The sequence below is a fragment of the Leucopleurus acutus genome (genome assembly GCF_964270905.1).
Source record: "Leucopleurus acutus genome assembly, chromosome: 13".
NCBI classification, from domain to species: Eukaryota; Metazoa; Chordata; class Mammalia; order Artiodactyla; family Delphinidae; genus Leucopleurus; species Leucopleurus acutus.
The window spans coordinates 52,181,270-52,198,868 of NC_139155.1; the positions used below are offsets into that span (position 1 = coordinate 52,181,270).

General features: G+C 41.1%; 2 protein-coding genes across 7 annotated transcripts in view; one reads left to right on the top strand and one right to left on the bottom strand.

Annotated features, from left to right (window-relative positions):
- Window positions 1–210: 210 nt before the first annotated feature.
- On the bottom strand, window positions 211–14,583 carry SNRPD1 (small nuclear ribonucleoprotein D1 polypeptide). Of its 4 annotated transcripts, none has more exons than XM_082852986.1 (5): window positions 14,509–14,583; window positions 5,145–5,221; window positions 3,222–3,413; window positions 563–667; window positions 211–399 (listed from the first exon to the last, which is right to left on the bottom strand). In XM_082852986.1, the coding sequence occupies exons 2-4, from the start codon at window positions 5,212–5,214 to the stop codon at window positions 591–593; spliced, it is 339 nt and encodes a 112-aa protein (XP_082709112.1). In that variant the 5' UTR covers window positions 5,215–5,221; window positions 14,509–14,583; the 3' UTR covers window positions 211–399; window positions 563–590. The 4 variants fall into 4 exon arrangements, with proteins under 4 accessions (XP_082709112.1, XP_082709110.1, XP_082709109.1 ...); XM_082852984.1 differs by lacking the exon at window positions 14,509–14,583 and adding an exon at window positions 10,632–10,748 and having other exon boundaries at window positions 211–379; XM_082852983.1 differs by lacking the exon at window positions 14,509–14,583 and adding an exon at window positions 10,632–10,748.
- A 347-nt stretch (window positions 14,584–14,930) lies between these two features.
- ESCO1 (establishment of sister chromatid cohesion N-acetyltransferase 1) overlaps window positions 14,931–17,599 on the top strand; it is a 72,222-nt gene continuing 69,553 nt past the window's right edge. For all 3 annotated transcript variants that reach the window (XR_014326692.1, XM_082853113.1, XM_082853114.1), the window contains exon 1: window positions 14,931–15,017. The gene's annotated coding sequence lies outside the window, so the exon portion shown is untranslated. The remainder of the gene's footprint in view (window positions 15,018–17,599) is intronic.

The window sequence follows — 17,599 nt, forward strand, 5'->3', positions numbered from 1 at the left end:
AAACGCATCGTCAGTGCATGTGAAATAAAAAGGTGTATATTCTACAAATATTCATAAAAGAAATATTTTAGTTCAAAAATTAAAAGCCTGATCTAAGATTGGAATTATTCTGAGACTGCCTAGTAGTAACGCTTAGCTCTTATTGTGTTTGTATCATGAATATATATATGAACTATTAAAACTTAATATGATATAGTCAATAGACAACTCTGTCCTACATTTATGTTTATTAAAAACTGCCACAAACAAACAAAGCCTGTACAAAAAGCACCCGGGGCATCGATCACTTTAAAATCATAATCTTGAGAGACACAATTTGCTTAGGCACCATCTTCTAACTTAGCCACGTAGTCTTCCTCTGCCACGTCTTCCTCTTCGTCTGTTATAAACAAACAAAACCTGTACAAAAAATATCCCATAGTACCTATCACTTTGAAACAGTAATCTTGAGAGACAATATCGCTTAGGACCCCCTCTTCCTCTGCCCTGGCCATGTCCTCTTCCTCTTCCTTGCCTGCCATAAACAACAAAACCTGTACAGAAAATATCCCATAATACCTACTACTTTGAAATAGTAGTCTTGAGAGATATTATCGCCTAGGACCCCCTCTTCCTCTTCCTCGGCCACGTCCTCTTCCTCTTCCTCGGCCTCGGCCTCTTCCTGCAACTGAGGGAAGAGAGAAACAAAGTAAAGGAAATTCTCTTCTGTGCTGATGTTACCTGGCCACCACAAACAGCACCTACAGTAAAGAAAAGTTTAATTCAGCTTCTCTCAAATGTAACCTCAGTCACCCTTTCCTGACAGTTTATCATACAGAACCAAGAATTGATGGCCTACTAATACCTAAATATTTGTTTCATTTGACTTTATTTACTGAGAAATTCATCAAGTTTTAAAATATTTTTTCTTTGTATCGTGCCTCAAATTCACCACAAAATAAAATACAAATGATTTGAACCTCACACAAGATGAAAAAGATATAATACTAACGGAACAGAACACAAACACTATGCACCAGATGTTTCTGTTACTGTATAGAATCCAAGTTAGTTAATTCATGCCAAGAAAACTTAAAATATATTACATCAAGTAACAACTTCATGACTTTTCAGAATCTTAAGTCATCTGATCCAATCATAACCTAGTACTTTAATCCAGTAACAATATCCTTGTTACCTGGTCATCCTAGCTGTGAACTTTTCATTTTCAGACATCTATGAGTATTTTAAAAATCTTGACATTTCTACCAATTGTTCCTAGTCTTACCATTCAAAGCAACAGAGTAAGTCTAGCACTTCTCTTAAAACAAGGCAGATTAACCACACTTATCTCCAATTCCCTCTGAAGTACTATTCATGATAGAAAAGGAATAAAAATGGCAAATATCCATAAGGGGGAAAAAACAAATGCTGAAAAAACACAGTGGTTGAAAGATTTCAACAATTTTTTAAGTCAGAAAATAGACTGAAAACTACAAATGTTTAGTAAAGGAAGAATAACTTCTAAAAGACCTAGGACCTTGGAAGCCAGGGGTAAGATGATGAGGCAGGGGGCAGAAAACACGGGGGGGGGGGGCGGGGGGGGAAGTTGACAATCCTTATGCAGAGCAGTAGATTGGCTAGTCCTCTTCCCCACCTTGCAAAGCTAATGATTATTTCCCTGACAGGTAGGTAGGAGAGAAAAGATAAAATTAACCCAAAGACCTTGAGGCAGAAAGGCTTCGGATTTGAAAACACCTGCAAAGTGGATGGCAGCAAAAGTCACAGAGCTGGAGGGAAGGAACAGGGGGACCAAGTCAGTGTTTTTCAAGCTATGTGTTACAACCTGAATTTTTTTTTTTTAACTGAAAGAGAATATGATAGGAAGCTTAAGGGCATCTGCATGTATTAAGACTAAATTCTTCCTGAAGCTTTTGTTTCATTTATATGTATGAATAGGCCATGATGCAAAGTACAATATATTTCTTAGTGTGAGTGGAAGGAAAAGCCTCAAAATCATTGTTTAATATCAGCCCCTTTCTCCTGCCCTTCTCCTATAATGCTGGCTGCCAGAAATATATCTCCCACAGTAGGTGACTAGAATCTTTTTCTGAGAAAACCAGCTCCAGAAAAGACTTCCAGATCCTGAAATTTTAGGTCTCCTCAGTGGGGAAGCCAACTTACTTTGAACCCACCCTCTAAGGAGTCCAGTCTCCATTCCCAGAAGTTCTCTTTTCAGAGTCCTTCTTAAACAGATGGCCAAAATGCAAGATACTATAGTAAAACCTTCAACATAAAGACCAAACTAAGAGATCAAATAAAAAGAGAAACCAGAGAAAACAACACCAAGTACAGAATAAAAGACAAAGAGAGAGGAAAAATAAAAGAAAAGACTCAGAAGGAATCAGTCAGAAGATCCAATTATTAAGAATTCCTGGAAGAAAGAACAGAACAAGCAAAACAGAAGAAATTTATCATTACACAAGTAAATTTCTTAGCTCTAAATGGCAAGAATATCCATACTGAAAGGGTCCACCAAGTACCCAGAACAACAGTGGACAAAATGCTAAGTCATTAAAAAATTTCAGAATATCAGGAATAATGAGTCAATCTCTGGGCTTCGCTAGTGGCGCAGTGGTTAAGAACCCACCTGCCAATGCAGGAAACACGGGTTCGATCCCTGGTCCAGGAAGATCCCACAGCCCTCGGAGCAACTAAGCCTGTGCGCCACAACTACTGAGCCTGTGCTCTAGAGCCCATGAGCCACAACTACTGAGCCCGCATGCTACAACTACTGAAGCCTGCACGCCTAGAGGCCGTGCTCCACAACGAGAGAAAACACTGCAATGAGAAGCCCGCACACCACAATGAAGAGTAGCTCCCGCTCACAGCAACTAGAGAAAGCCCGCACGCAGCAACAAAGACCCAGTGCAGCCAAAAATAAATAAATAAATATAAATAAATAAATTTATTTAAAAAAATAAGACTCAATCTCCGAATTTTCCAAAGTGTGCAGGGATTAGGGGACCAGGCCATGCACAAAGGGACAGGAAGTAAGAACATCAGTCTTTTGAATAGCAATACCAGGAACTGTAAGAAACACTATATGTACTCATGGCAAGTAGAGGCAATTAAAACAAACCAACCAACCCGTGTTGTTTGCAAATATAAACATATTTTGAATAGCGGATTAGGGCATAAATACGCCAGACAAAAAAATGTTTATAATCCTTCAAACTTACCAGCTTCCCTTTTCTTAGACTTCACCTTTGGTTCAACATCCACGAGAAGTGTATCCAGAGGTAAGCTGTCTGGCAGAATAAAATATCGAATGTTATTTCCTCGAATACTCAGTGTTTCCAGCTGTACAGGTTCTCTGTTCTTCAGGGTCATTTTCACAGCTTTAAGATGTGTATTCATGCTGACATCTACACCTGGAGGGAAAAAAGAGGACAGTTATTAGCATAATAAGGAAGGCAACCAATTAATCTATCAAGCCACTGTTAGTACCATGTTATAGAAGAGTATTATCTGTTCTACAACTGGTAATTATGTCTGTATAAATCAGAAATCTTTCCTTCACTAGATTTTTCCTTAGCTTGTTGTTTACTAATCTTCTGTACTCTTCTTTCCCAAAATTAATAGACTTTTGATACATTCCATCTTGTTGGGGAACTTGATACAACGAGGGAGAGGGGGAAAAAAACCAAAAGATTTATGATCTCTTTCTATGTTCCAGGAACTGCATGCTAAGGCATTTCAGTTTAATCCTCAATGTCCTTATGGTAGATAGTATGATTATCCCTATTGTGAGGACTAAACTATATATTCAGGATATAAGAAACTTGAAACAGTGGTTGTCACTGGGGGAGGGAATTGGATTTTTACTAGATTTTGCTCCCCCAATTTACTAAATTTTCCTCCTGGGACATCATTTATTAAGTGCCTACTGTATGTGAGGCAAACCTTACATTATATTACTTTTGTGAGTATCTTCCATCACTAGATTTTGAATTCCTAAAAAGCAGGAAGAGGGCTTCCCTGGTGGCGCAGTGGTTCAGAGTCTGCCTGCCAATGCAGGGGACACAGGTTCGTGCCCCGGTCCGGGAAGATCCCACATGCCGTGGAGCAGCTAGGCCCGTGAGCCATGGCCGCTAAGCCTGTGTGTCCGGAGCCCATGCTCCGCAACGGGAGAGGCCACAACAGTGAGAGGCCCGCGTACGGCAAAAAAAAAAAAAAAAAAAAAGAACACTCTGCTTCCTCTACAACATGCAACACAGAGCTCAGAAAAGAGCAGACTAAATCACTGTTTAAAATCACGGAATTTTAACAGGACAGAAATTACATTTCCTCAGATACGATCAGACTGTATCAAAACCTTAAACTATACAGATTTCCTTTCATAGCAATTGGTGTTGCAAAGTTTTGGTGGACTCACAAATATTATCAGTTTAATACTATATATTTCTCTTGTTTACTCAGATGCTGGATCTACATGTTAAAAAATTATTTATAAATTTACAATTTAAATATTTCAGAGAGTAGAATGGTACCATATGCTAAGATAGCATTTTCTTTCATCAATTCTTTTAAAAATTTGCCCTTTTGGGGGGCAGCAGCTACTATTAGTGAAGAATCACAGTGGCTTTAAATATAAAACTACATATCATACATACAACATCATTAAAGAGTTAGACACCTAAGAAAAAAGACAAATATAATACTCTAATATGTTATGCTTAGACAAAATTATGGTTCCTCAACACCCCCTTCCCTTTTCCCACATATTTTTTACCCAGGATAATCAGACATGGAAACTCCATCCTCTATCTTCAAGGACTTTACAATCTAACAGGGGACACAAAATTCTGATACAAGTAATATGTGTTTTGTAAGATGCAACATTCCAGGGGACACGTACAGGCAAAAGTAGAAAAGGCATAAAGCAGGAAAACAGTGGTCACACATAGGATAACCTGGGGAATCCAGTCTGGTCTTAGCATAAGAACTTAAGGTGAGGCTTAAATAAGAAGGTCAGTGAAATAATCCAGACAAAAGGAATGAGATTTGTACTATATAAAACATTCATTAACCAAAGAATTCTGGCCTGTAGGTGAAAGAGATAGGAAATAAAAAGTGTTATAAACGCAGTCCAACCTCCATACCTGTGATTGTTCCATGGACCTGTGTTCCATTCTTTAATTCAATGGTTACAGTTTCGTGACTCAATTTCATCAAAAATCTATAAAGACAATAGGAATAAAATGATAAATTTTCACTTTTAACACTTCAAAAACATGTTTATTATTATTATTAAGCCAAAGGGTGAAATTTCTAGATGCTGAAAACCTACTATGGATGCTATCTGCACCAATTCCTGTTAATAGCTTGCATAACAATTTCAGCTTTCCCTGAATGATACCCTTAACATTTATGAAAGAGCACAGTAACAGAAATTGTCACTTGGACATTTCTGATTCTCTAAGCCATTATACAGCTTAACCTCTGATCCATGCATATAGATCCTGAAGTCACTATAAGCCACAAAACTGAAATTAAGAAATTACATAGATAAAAGTGCTCAAAAAACACAAACTTCCAATTATAAGATAGTAAGTATTGGAGATGTAATGTACAACATGATGGCTATAGTTAATACTGCTGTATGGTATATTTGAAAACTGCTAAGAGACTAGATCCTTAAAGTTCTCATGAGAAAAAAGCCATTTTTTTCTTTTCTTTTGTATACATATGAGATGATGCATGTTAACAAACTTACTGTGGTAATCATTTCACAGCTTATGTAAGTCATTATCCTGTACACCTTAAACTTACAGTGTTGTATGTCAATTATATCTCAATGAAACTGAAAAAAATGATACATTATAATTGGTATTAAAAGATTATACTCTTATTGTATGTGTATAAATAAGGTAAAAGTCTCCTTTTCTAACCCTCCTCCAGGCATGTGGGGATATTCTAGACCATTTTATATGCAAACATAAGCATTTACATAAAATTTACTTTTACAGAAACTGGGCCATACTATAATGGCTTCTGTAACTTTTAGTTCTCATTTAGCATTTAGAGACATTTATGCAAACCCCCACCAAATTCATTTATGCAAATCCTCACCAACACTAACCGTCACCAATCTTGTTTTGGTCAATTTGATAGGGGAAAAAAGGCAATTTGCTTTTCCCTATCACTTGTTGAATAATTCTTCATGAATACAGGAAATCTGTATTTCTTCTGTTATTTTCCTATTCACATTATTCACAACTCCAACTAGGTCGAATTCTTCTTTTATTTTCTATCAGTTTGCCACAGCAATTCAAGTTCATGGTTTTCTTTAGCCATACAATTTTTTTTCATTTTTATGTTGTTAAATTTATGAATCCTTCTTGGGTATGTAATTTGTTTAGAAAGATGATTCCCATCCCAAGAGTATAAAAAGTCTCTTATTTTCTTCTACTGTTACATTTAGAGTTTTAATCCACCTAGAATTCATCTCTTTTCTGTGCAATGTGAGGTAGGAAGCTGCCTTTATGATTTTCCCAAGTTGGATAGCCAGGTGCTTCAATAACATTTACTGAATAGTCATCCATTCCCCACTTCATCTATTCTTCTGTTCTCCAACTTTTTATTATGAAATATTGCAGAGGAAGCTGAAGGGTTCACACACTATGAAAATGTTACCATTTGTGTGTGCCCCTCCCCCCCCACTTACACTGTCACCACATTATCTGAAAATAAACTGCAGTCACTTCAGCATGCATTTTCTCATGAGGACATTCTACCACATAACCATAACACCACAATCACATCTAGAAAAATGAACAATAATCCTACAGTATGATCTAATATACAACTCATATTCAAAATTTCTGGTCTATAGTATGTACTTTGTATACCCGATCACACTAAATGTAAGATTACCTACTTTCTCCCCAACTAGTCTATCCTTGAGGTTAAGAATCATGAACTTTATATCTAATCCTGGATTGTAACAGGCACTGAATAAGTTGGCTAAAATGTTTCAATGATTAAAGGGAAATCAGGCTTAAAATACAACTTTTGAAGTGGTATAGACAGCCATCAAAAAAGGGGAAATTACTTGGTCTTGCATAAGGCAAGTCCCAAACTTGTTCTCATACAAAGAAAAAACTGTGTGTTGAATCCCTTCCCTTTCCATATTTGCTGTCAAGAAAAAAAGTCTCTCTTAATGAATTGGTAATGCTTTATTTCACCAGATAAGAATTCTTTAACTTAGCTCAAATTTAATATAACTATATTAGCCTAGAATTTTCACCGAATGGTTTCTTCCCATTATCAATTTAAAATTTGTTTTTACTTTAATTGTCCCATCCAGTAATAACTTCTACTTTTATAAAACTTCTTTCAAATCATTTTTAGAAACAGGCAGGATTCAAGTAAAAATAAAATACTTTATTAATCAAGCAGTCTACCATATGGAAATAAAAGGAAAACCAGAAAGTAAGAAAACCTCTGAAACAATCAAAATACATTTTATCAAGTCCAAGGATATTTCTTTGATAAATAGTATTTATTATTATATATTATATGGTAGTCACTGTGCTTGGTAATGAGGATTAAAAATGAGTAAGACTAGGCCCCCAAGGAGCTCAAACTCTGTAAGGAAGAACAGACACATGAAAGATTTTTTTTTTAAGTAATTACGTAAATTTAAATCACAACGGAGATATGCACAGGTTCTTACCATGAATATAATGTAGCATGGGTAGGAAGGAGTCAGATCTTAGTGGACTTCTAGTAAGTCTGAAAAGTTGGAAATATGCAGCAAAGAGAGACTAGAGCAAAGATATAGTAAGAAACAGCACAAGGTACACAGAAATTATAGGTATTACTGATAGAATACTAAGTCCAAGAAAATGAGTAGGGAAGAGGTTCCTTTCATGGAATGCCCAAGCTCTGTTAAAGAATTCCCCTAGGAGAACTACTGAATGCTTTTCATCAATGGAGTGGAGTGCCACATCGGAAGACAAATTAGGTGGCTAGAGCAATAGATAGATTAAAGTAATCAAGACAGAGGAACTACAAATAGGTCAATGAAACAGAACAGAGTCCAGAAGTTCACTATCCAGGCAGCAGTTTGGGTTTCACAGGTGTATACATTTTTCAAAATTGGGAAATGCACACTGAATTTCACTGTATAAGATATTTACTTTAAGAAGTGAGATTAAAGAACACGGGTGGGAAGAAAAGGGAGCCTGAACAGCTTAGTGGTGTCGACTGGAGTGGCAAGGAAGGTGTACTGAGGGTAGGAGAAATAAACACAGTTATCCGAGCCAAGGAACCAAGCAAATTCAAATTATTTTCTGATGAATCCTTCACTACCTGAATTCTTTCTGCTTACTGTAACTTAAGATATTCAGATAATACTCAAATATTCAGATAAAATGGTATCATTCAGTATAGCACTGAAATGGTATCCGAACTCACACTATTAACTTCAAAAATCAAAGAGAACGGGATAGTGAAAGATACTTAGAGATATTCAGATAAGCACACATATGTCCATTACAGTAACTTAAGATATTCAGATAATACTGTAACTTAAGATATTCAGATAATACTCAGATATTCAGATAAAATGGTATCCTTCAGTATAGCACTGAAATGCTATCCAAACTCACACTATTAAATTCAAAAATCAAAGAGAATGGGATAGTGAAAGATACTTATATTAGGTAGGTAAATTTGCCAAAACCTAGCAACTTATCAGATTATCAGGATTATCAAGAGGAAGAAGTCAAAGACGTCTCCCAGGTTTTTGGTTAGGGAGACAGTATAACAGTGTCACCAACTGAGATAAAGAAATAACAAAGTCAACCAAAACCGCAAACCAGTTAGACAAACACCCATTTTTCCTGGTGTAAAATACATTCTCCAGTTATTAGAAATTTTATTTCTATAGTGTAAGACACAGAATAGGATTCAGTACAGCCATTAAAATTTATAGGAAAATTCCGTCACAACACAGACTATCTTTAAATGAGACAAACTGATTCCAAAGAGTATGACATAAAACTACAGATTCAGACTGGCAGGTATTGACAAATTGAAAAAATAAACTTTAAATTCTGAGATGTTTCCCCCCAAAGTTATACTTCAAATAAAAATGGACAAAGTCTTCCAGTTATAAGATAAATAAGTATTCGGGATGTAATGTACAACATAATAAATATAATTAACACTGCTGTATGTTATATATGAAAGTTAAGAGAGTAAATCTTGAGTCCGCATCACAAGAAAAAATTTTTGTCTATTTCTTTAATTTTGTACCTATATGAGACGATGGATGCTCACTAAACTTATTGTGTTAATCACTTCGTGATGGATGTAAATCAAATAATTATGCTGTATACCTTAAAGTTATACAGTGTCGTACGCCAATTACATCTCAATAAAACTGTAAGAAAAAAATGGACAAAAAGTTAACCTTAAATGCCCTCTCTACAAACTCCACCCTGAATATAACAATAAGGATTTTATATGATATTTCAAACATACTAGAAACTATCTACTTGTCTACCTTCACCACAAAACATAAAGCTCCAACAAGGCAGGGACTCTGTGTCGAAAAAAAAAAGGATACATTATGAGAGCACAGTGTAACAGGTGCCCAATAGCACTGACAATCCTAGTTTGTGACTGCCCGCTGGGTTATTAGAAACCTCTGCTTCTATGCTGCAAGCTCTCAGCCTCAAGGAAAAACACCAAAACCCGATCTATTTGCAAGTAGTTTAGAATGAATTACTCCAATCAGTAAACAAGTTTTCAGTAGGCTCAGCTAACCGGCCAAATTTAAACACAGAAATGAACCAGAAGAAATCTCGATTATCTGTGTAATCAGTCAAAAAATACAGAAAATAGATTCTGTCCCACGTTGGGAGACTTTTTTTTCCTAAAGCAAAGTCCTATTTTAAGGGGAAATGTCGGTTGAATAACGTTAAGTCTAGTAAGTAACAACAAGGGGGGGGGAAGAAGTGATAGGATAAACTTACGGAATCAAAAGTCCATCCCTGATTTGAAACATTTCGGAATTAGGTTTCATTATTTCCAGATAAACTCCTGCAGCTTCTAAGTACTCTTTTAAGTGCGATGGTAGTTTCATCGCGAAAAACGCATTTAACTTAAACTACTTACGCAGTAGTATTTTTATGTCTCCCACATTCTCAGGGAGCGTGGACCTAGTTATATTTGCCGGCTCCTGAGGCTGAGACGAGCCAGAAACGCAACCTAGACTAGAGCACAAGTTCTACTCAAAATGAAAGTCGGTAAGTCACCGGGAGTAGCTTGTAAGCCTGGCGCTGCACCTCTACGGCCTCGAAGACTCTGGGTGGGAAAACCTGGCCCGGCCTTTACCTCCACTTCTTGGAAAATACGGGGGATCCCCGCGCGACCCAGTCTGAAGCCCGGGTCCGAGCGGCCGCGGCAGCGCGGCCAAGGTGGGACGGGAGCGGCGGGCGCCGGAGGCCGTTAGCAGGCCGCGCGCACACGCGGCTTTCGCGCCTCCAGCCTCTGGGGCAGCCCAGCCTCCCGCTCCCGGCCCACACCGTTCAGACTGTCCCCTCACAGTCCCTCACCCCGCCTGGTCACTTCCTCACCTCACGAGCTTCATCCTAGCGGCGCCGTCACCCTTTCGGTCGGATAGCGAACAAAACCCAACAACTGAGCGCCGACCGGCTACGAATATGAATGGCCGGAAACACTTACTCCCAGGGTTCCGACGTAAAGCGCGCGCGTACCGGTGCGGACGCACGGCGGAAACGCCGAGACCACCCTTGAGCTCTCCCTTCCGGCCGTGAGAAGCGCCACTGCGGCCCCTGGCGGTTGGAGGTGTGCCTTGCAACTGCTGAGGGGGTTTGCTTTAGGGGGAAACTTCCGGTAAGAGGGAAATTTGAGGAGATTAAATCCCATTAGCGGGCATGGCAGGGCTCCGTGTATTCAGCAGCACGAAATTTACTCAATGAAAGGAAGTTCTGGGAGAAGTCCAGAGGATTATGCTAACTCTGCTCCAACACCAGGAACCTCAACATTACTTAACGTGCCTGAAAAAAAAATCACACAATTTTTTTTTTAATGTCCACTTTTTAAAAATTTAATTTTATTTATTTTTGGCTTCGTTGGGTCTCTGCTGCTGCGCGCGGGCTTTCTCTAGTTGTGGCGAGCGGGGGCTACTCTTCGTTGTGGTGCGCGGGCTTCTCATTGCGGTGGCTTCTCTTGTTGTGGAGCACGGGCTCTAGGCGCGCGGGCTTCAGTAGTTGTGGCACACAGGCTTAGTTGCTCCGCAGCATGTGGGACCTTCCCAGACCAGGGCTCGAACCCGTGTCCCCTGCATTGGCAGGCGGATTCTTAACCACTGCGCCTCCAGAGAAGTCCAGAAAAATCACACAATTTAACTGATTATTTTCACTTTAAATTCTGGTCACAAACCTCAGAAGGGTTCCCCACGGTGCCCAGAGATCCAGAGATCATGTTATGCTTCTCTAATGGATACTTTCTCCTTTAGCGTAGGTGATCTCCAAAACTACGGCTTTAATTTGTATCTCCAGCTTGGACTTCATCCCTGGTCATCAGAATTCTTTAATGTTGTGAGGCAATTCTCATCAAACATTAATGTGCATAGGACTCAACTGGAGGAAATATTAGAATGAAAATTCTGATTCCGTTGGTATGGGGTCTGAAATTCTGCACATCTAACAAGCTTTCAGTTGATGAAGATGCTCCTATTCCATGGATCTCAATTTGAGTAGCAAGACTGTAATGGACATGTGTGCTGCCTTCTCAACATCTATCCCCCTGTCTTCCGAACAGTTCCTAATAATCTCCTGGTGATCCAATGTGGACCAAATTGCTATAATTTTTCTTTGTTTTTATTTTCTAGCTTGAAAATTTTTTAGGATTTTTACTCTCTCATAGTATAAAACTGTCAAGAGTCCTGAAATAAAGTCATCAAGAATGGAGCAACAAAGGAAAAGCCTTTATTTGCTGCTAGCAGGAGGGTCAGTCTGAAAGTGAGACTACTCTGTCTTCTTGGAGTTAGCTGAGGTTTTCTATATTACAGGCATTTAGATTGGTCATAAGAAAGAAAAGGAACAAGGAAATGAGAATGCAACATGTGGGGCAATACAACCATTCCATCAGTAGTTTTTAGAAGTAGATGTGTTAATGATAAGCATGCGCAAAAAAGTACGTTCTGCAATTTGGAGTGAGCAAGGAAAGCAAACATTTTAAACAAATCCAGATTACATTCACAATTTTAAGCTTGGCAAAAGAATTTACAAGTAGGGGCTTATGTTTCTTGTGTAGGGTTCTGAAAAAGAACTTCACAAATTTACAGAACCATAATGTTCAGCACCAAGATGCATCATTTAGGCCACAGCATTTGTTTTTAGCATGTGCACATGGCAAAAGATTAACCAATCACAGCTCTCCCCCCCGGGGACTTTCTCAAGAGCTCTCGGGAATGGAAGCCTCTATTTTTACTAGGATAAATTAGCTGTGAGCTTATATGATCTTTGAAAGCTCAGTCAAGCAAGATAATTTATTCACTGGATCATGATTATTTTTTAGTAGACAACAAATCAAATGACCCAACTCTGAAGTGTATAATACAGTATTGTAAAAGCAAACTATTTTATATTTTCACAGCATGCTTAAACACCTGATTGTATTTAGTTTTAGAAAAGAAAACCTAGAACAAATTGCAGACAGGAATTATACATCAAATATGAATTCCTTATGTATCAAAAATAAATACATATGATTTCATATGGTGTGACATTTGTAAGGATTCCAACGCTCCTGATTGTGGCAATACAAGTATAGTGGAATAGATTACTCAGGAGCAGAGAGGCCCTGGGACTTCCCTGGTGCTCCAGTGGTTAAGACTCCACGCTCCCAATGCAGGGGGCCCAGGTACCATCCCTGGTCAGGGAACTAGATCTCGCATGCAGCAGCTAAAAGATCCTGCATGCTGTAACTAAGACCACACGCAGCCAAATAAATAAATATTAAAAAAAAAAAAAAAAAGGGCTTCCCTGGTGGCGCAGTGGTTGAGAATCTGCCTGCTAATGCAGGGGACACGGGTTCGAGCCCTGGTCTAGGAGGATCCCACATGCCGCGGAGCAACTGGGCCCGTGAACCACAACTACTGAGGCTGCGCGTCTGGGGCCTGTGCTCCGCAAAAAGAGAGGCCGTGATAGAGGCCCACGCGCCACGATGAAGAGTGGCCCCCACTTGCCACAACTAGAGAAAGCTCTCGCACAGAAACGAAGACACAACACAGCAAAAAATAATTAATTAATTAACTCCTACCCCAACATCTTTAAAAAAAAAAGCAGAGGCCCATTTTTTGGAAATGGAAACTTGTAAATATCGTTTGTGTATGTGTGTATGCCAGAATTTGAGTTACTACAGATAAAGTGGTTTACACACAAAGAGAAATCCCACCAATTGTCTGACAATCTGAAGGTGAAGGCAAATATAGGTCAGATATTCTATCAACAGTAGATAACCAGCTTTAATCAGGTTGGCAGTCTACTCCTGAGTTTTTCCCCAATTTAAGCCGTTTGGTATATGCCATTAAAGTATATTGCTGACCCCTGAACAACTCTGGCGTTAGGGGCACAGAGACTCTGCTCAGTGGAAAATCCATGCATAACTTACAGTCGCCCCTCCACATCCCCAGTTCCACATCCTCCGATTCAACCAACCAGTTGATGATGATTGTTTAGTACTCTAGTACTTACTACTGGGAAAAAAAAAATCCCCGTATAACTGGACTTGTTTAAACTTGTGTTGAACAAGGGACAAATGAAAGTATCAGGCACTGGGGATGGGCGGGGGGGAAGACAGGTTTTTGCCATAACACAAGGTATGGTGATGTGACCAATGGCTTCACCCACCAATACTTCTCATTTTGGTTTTTAAACCACAGAACCTCCCCAAACTAAACTGACAGGCAGCTCAATAAAGTTTTGTGGAAGATGTATTCTCATAAAAACATCAGGCTTCGCAAACTTAGAGCACATTTTGGCTGGACTTGGCTTCAAAAAAGGAGGGCCGGAAGTGGAGAACCTCTCTTCAGATTCTCAAGGGCAAGAACACCCATTTGCCCATCCTCACAGTTCTGCAAGTAAGGAAAGAGTAGCACAGAGGGCGTGTTCAAAAAGCAGGGTAGAACCAAGAATCCTAGTGCGAGAACCCTGGATTCTATCTTTAAAGGTCTCTAAGAGTCAAAGCTTTGAACACCCGCCATGACTAAACGTGGTGGAACTTTCTACAATTTCTTGTCGACTCCCGTGCTCTGATGCCCAGGGAGGAAAGTGTGCAAGGAGACGCTGAAGCCCTGCATTTTGGGGAGGCGCTGGAGTGCAGTGCCGGGAAGGAGAGAGAAGGGTCAGTCGTCCACCCTTTTCTTTACATTGGCCCCTGTCGAGGATTAGAGGTATCTGAACTGAAAGTCGCAGAGAGCAGTACCTGCAACCAACAGAAGAACCGGTGGCGACGGATTTTCAAGACAAACCACCACCGCTGGGGGCGTAGGTGGCTTTACTCCAAGAGACGAGCGGGTAAAGGGAAGAGTCTGCCGCTAGCCGGAGAGGCGCCCACCCGCGGTGCGCGCACGCGAGGCCTCCCACCGCGCCTGCGCTGCGGTCCGACGCTGGCTCGTCTTTCCCCGACGCCCAGCAGTCCGGGCCGGGGTGAAAAACTGCGTGACACGCAACGAGCGTGGCGGCCATCTTCATCTTCTGGGCACGTCAGCTGAGCCGGTTTAGGCAGAAAAGGAGCGTTGCGCAAGCGCGCCCAAGACGGTCCCAGGTAACTCCCATCTGACGGGCGAGGCGTAGCCGTCGTCGCCGGAAGTTTGGCGTTGCTGCGCCGCGGGAGAGGCGGTGGTGGCGGCAGAAGCAGCTGAGTGTCTCCCAATACCCGGATGTGAGGCGGTCTGCTAGCTCTCGTCGGACCCTTGGCCCGGAGCGAGGAAGGTACGGTAGCGTCCCGACCGCCCCGCCGCCTGCTGTCGCGTCGCCAGCGTCCTCGCCTCCCTGTTGCCAGCCCCTCCGGAGAGCCGGACGCTTCTCCCCTTTCCTGTCCGCCCCTCTGTGTCGTGCTGCCTCGCACGCCCTTCCTACTCCTCGGGTCCCGGCTCCTGGCGCCCCTGGGAGGGAGTGGGCGGCTCGGAGGCGCGGTCGCCTGAGGCAGGTAACCAACCTGCGCGGCTCGGCTGCCCAGTCGCCGCATCACCTGCCGCGGCCCGCTGGGTGGTCAGCGGTAGTAAGGGGCCGTGGCCGAGGACGGGGTCAGGCCGGGGCTCCCCAGGCGGCCGCGCGGGCTTCCGTAGACCCCGAGGTGGCGTGCAGCCTTTTGCGGCGGACGGGGAGGTGTCGGCGCCGGCCCGCAGGTTGCCCTGCCTCGTCCCCACCCCCGGCGTCTTTCTTTCCGTGCGTCTCCCCCGAACCCGCCGTTCCAGCCCTGGCGGAGCTGCGGTCCTGCGGCTCGCTCCCCTGCCCGTCGCCCCCCGCTGACCCTGCGTGAACCCTGAGGCCTCTGCAGTCTGCTGGGCGGGATGTGAGGACCCTGGCCTCATGGCCCTTAGACTGGGAGGGGAGCGGTGGCCCGGGTCCAAGGTCATAGTGTGGTTCTGGTTGGACAGGACTGTCTGGGCGCAGGCAGGGGCTGCTCTGGAGTAGAAATTGGGTGTGTTGAGGGGCATAGTGAAGTTTGTAGAGATAGATGCGAGCAAAAGGGAATTGGGTCCTCGATTTTGATCACTATTCTTAAGATTGTTTTATAACGGGGGTTTGTTTTTCTCGGGCAGAATGGGAGAGATAGCAACTCCAAAAATTGGAGAACATTGCCACTCCCACACCCTTAATCTCCCCCTCCCTCATCCCCAAATGTTTTGTTTTGAAAACCCGCACGTACGGTATTTTCCAGGAGTGGGGGCGGGGGAGGAGGAAGGAGTTATATCCTTGAGGTTTTAGAAGTACTGTGCATCTTGTTTTCGGGTAGCCTTCGGTAGCTGAAAAGGGATTCTTTTAGCAGGAAGTAGTTGCAGCACACAGTATTTGAATAGTATTATCAAACGATGTTTCAGTAAATAGCCTTAACAGAAACCAGTAAAACAATGCTACTTAGTGGAAGAGTAGGATGTCGGTGTGCTTTGTTTTTTCCTCACCTAAACGTTATTTAAAAAAAAAAAAAAAGGTAAAACACAATTTCAATTTCAAACATTTTGGATGCCGTGAATTATGTTATATTCAGCCTCTTCTGATTAAGTCCTTAGTTTCTGCTTTACACAAGGCATCAATACCAATGGAACTTTTTTAATTTGAAAAACTTTAAAAAATCTCACCGTGGAATTAGAAATGAGAGTGGGATAAAAAGTGCTTAATTTGGAATCTGCAAATTCAGACCTAGAGCATGTGCAGAAATGAGAAAGCTGTAACAGACACTTCCCCCTTTTGGGCAGAATGCAGTGTATGCCCCTTAGGTCAGATGTGTGTCTTTGGAAGTACCCTTCTTAGAACAAAACCTCCCTTATGTTATGAGCTTCTGCCCACCTTACTAATTCCCGGGTAAAGAAAATATGCTGTCATTTCTCGTTGATTAGTATTATAATTCTGTAGTTAAAAAGTAGTTTTTTTAACATCAGACCCAAACAAGATTTTGTGCTAGGCCTTTAAACCAGTAAATTATGCTTCCAGAAGAACTGAAAAAGGACCCTAATTAATGGATGTCATTAACCTCTTTTGCTGGATGGCCCTTTTTAGCCTGGTAATTCATCACAGCACAAAGCTGACTGTAATTATTCTAATAATGAAGGAGACTAGCATTGCACAATGGATTTTTTTAATAGTTAAATATTTTTTCGTGAGTTTTGTTAGCAGATTTATGTTACATGTTGAGTAATTTGAATAACCTCAGCTGAAGGTGATCAGAAGTTTAGATGGTAGGTAGAAACCAACTCCAGTAAAATTGTTACCATACATAATTCAATTAAGGGCTCTGTTAACCCCTCTGAAGCTCAGCCTTCAATGTTTTTCTGTGCATCCCTTTTTGTTGGCACAGCGAAAGTTCTTTGGCTCTATTTCTGCATAAGTTCTGTATATTAGCTACTGTGGTTACTTTTGACAATAACATCATTCTGTTTACTTGACCATCCTGTCTTTTTTGAGGGAGCTACATCTTAAGCTTAACTTCATTTTAGTACACCTGAAGAAATCAAGATTTATGTCATCTGTGCTCTTCAGCTTAAAGATTTATGGCTTCATATGTGAGACTCATGAGAGATAAAACTCAGAATATAAATTAAAAATGGGGTTTTAAGTATTACTTTAATTTTTATTTAATTAATTAATTTATTTTTGGCCTCACCTGGCAGCTTGCAGGATCTTAGTTGCCCTACCTGGGATGGAACCCTGGCCTCGGCAGTGAAAGGGTGGAGTCTTAACCACTGGACTGCCAGGGAATTCCCTTAAGAATTACTTTAATATAGTGGCCTCAGACTTTTTGGTCAGGATCCCTTTACATTCTTAAAATTATGTAGGACTCCAAATAGCTTTTA

Bases quoted from the DNA above. Each gene is read 5' to 3' on its own strand.
- SNRPD1 (XM_082852984.1), bottom strand. The intron at 3,414-5,144 runs GTATGGAGGTTG...TTTTCCCTCCAG, and splicing joins GGTCCATGGAACAATCACAG to GTGTAGATGTCAGCATGAAT. The intron at 668-3,221 runs GTAAGTTTGAAG...CTCTTCCCTCAG, and splicing joins GTCTAAGAAAAGGGAAGCTG to TTGCAGGAAGAGGCCGAGGC.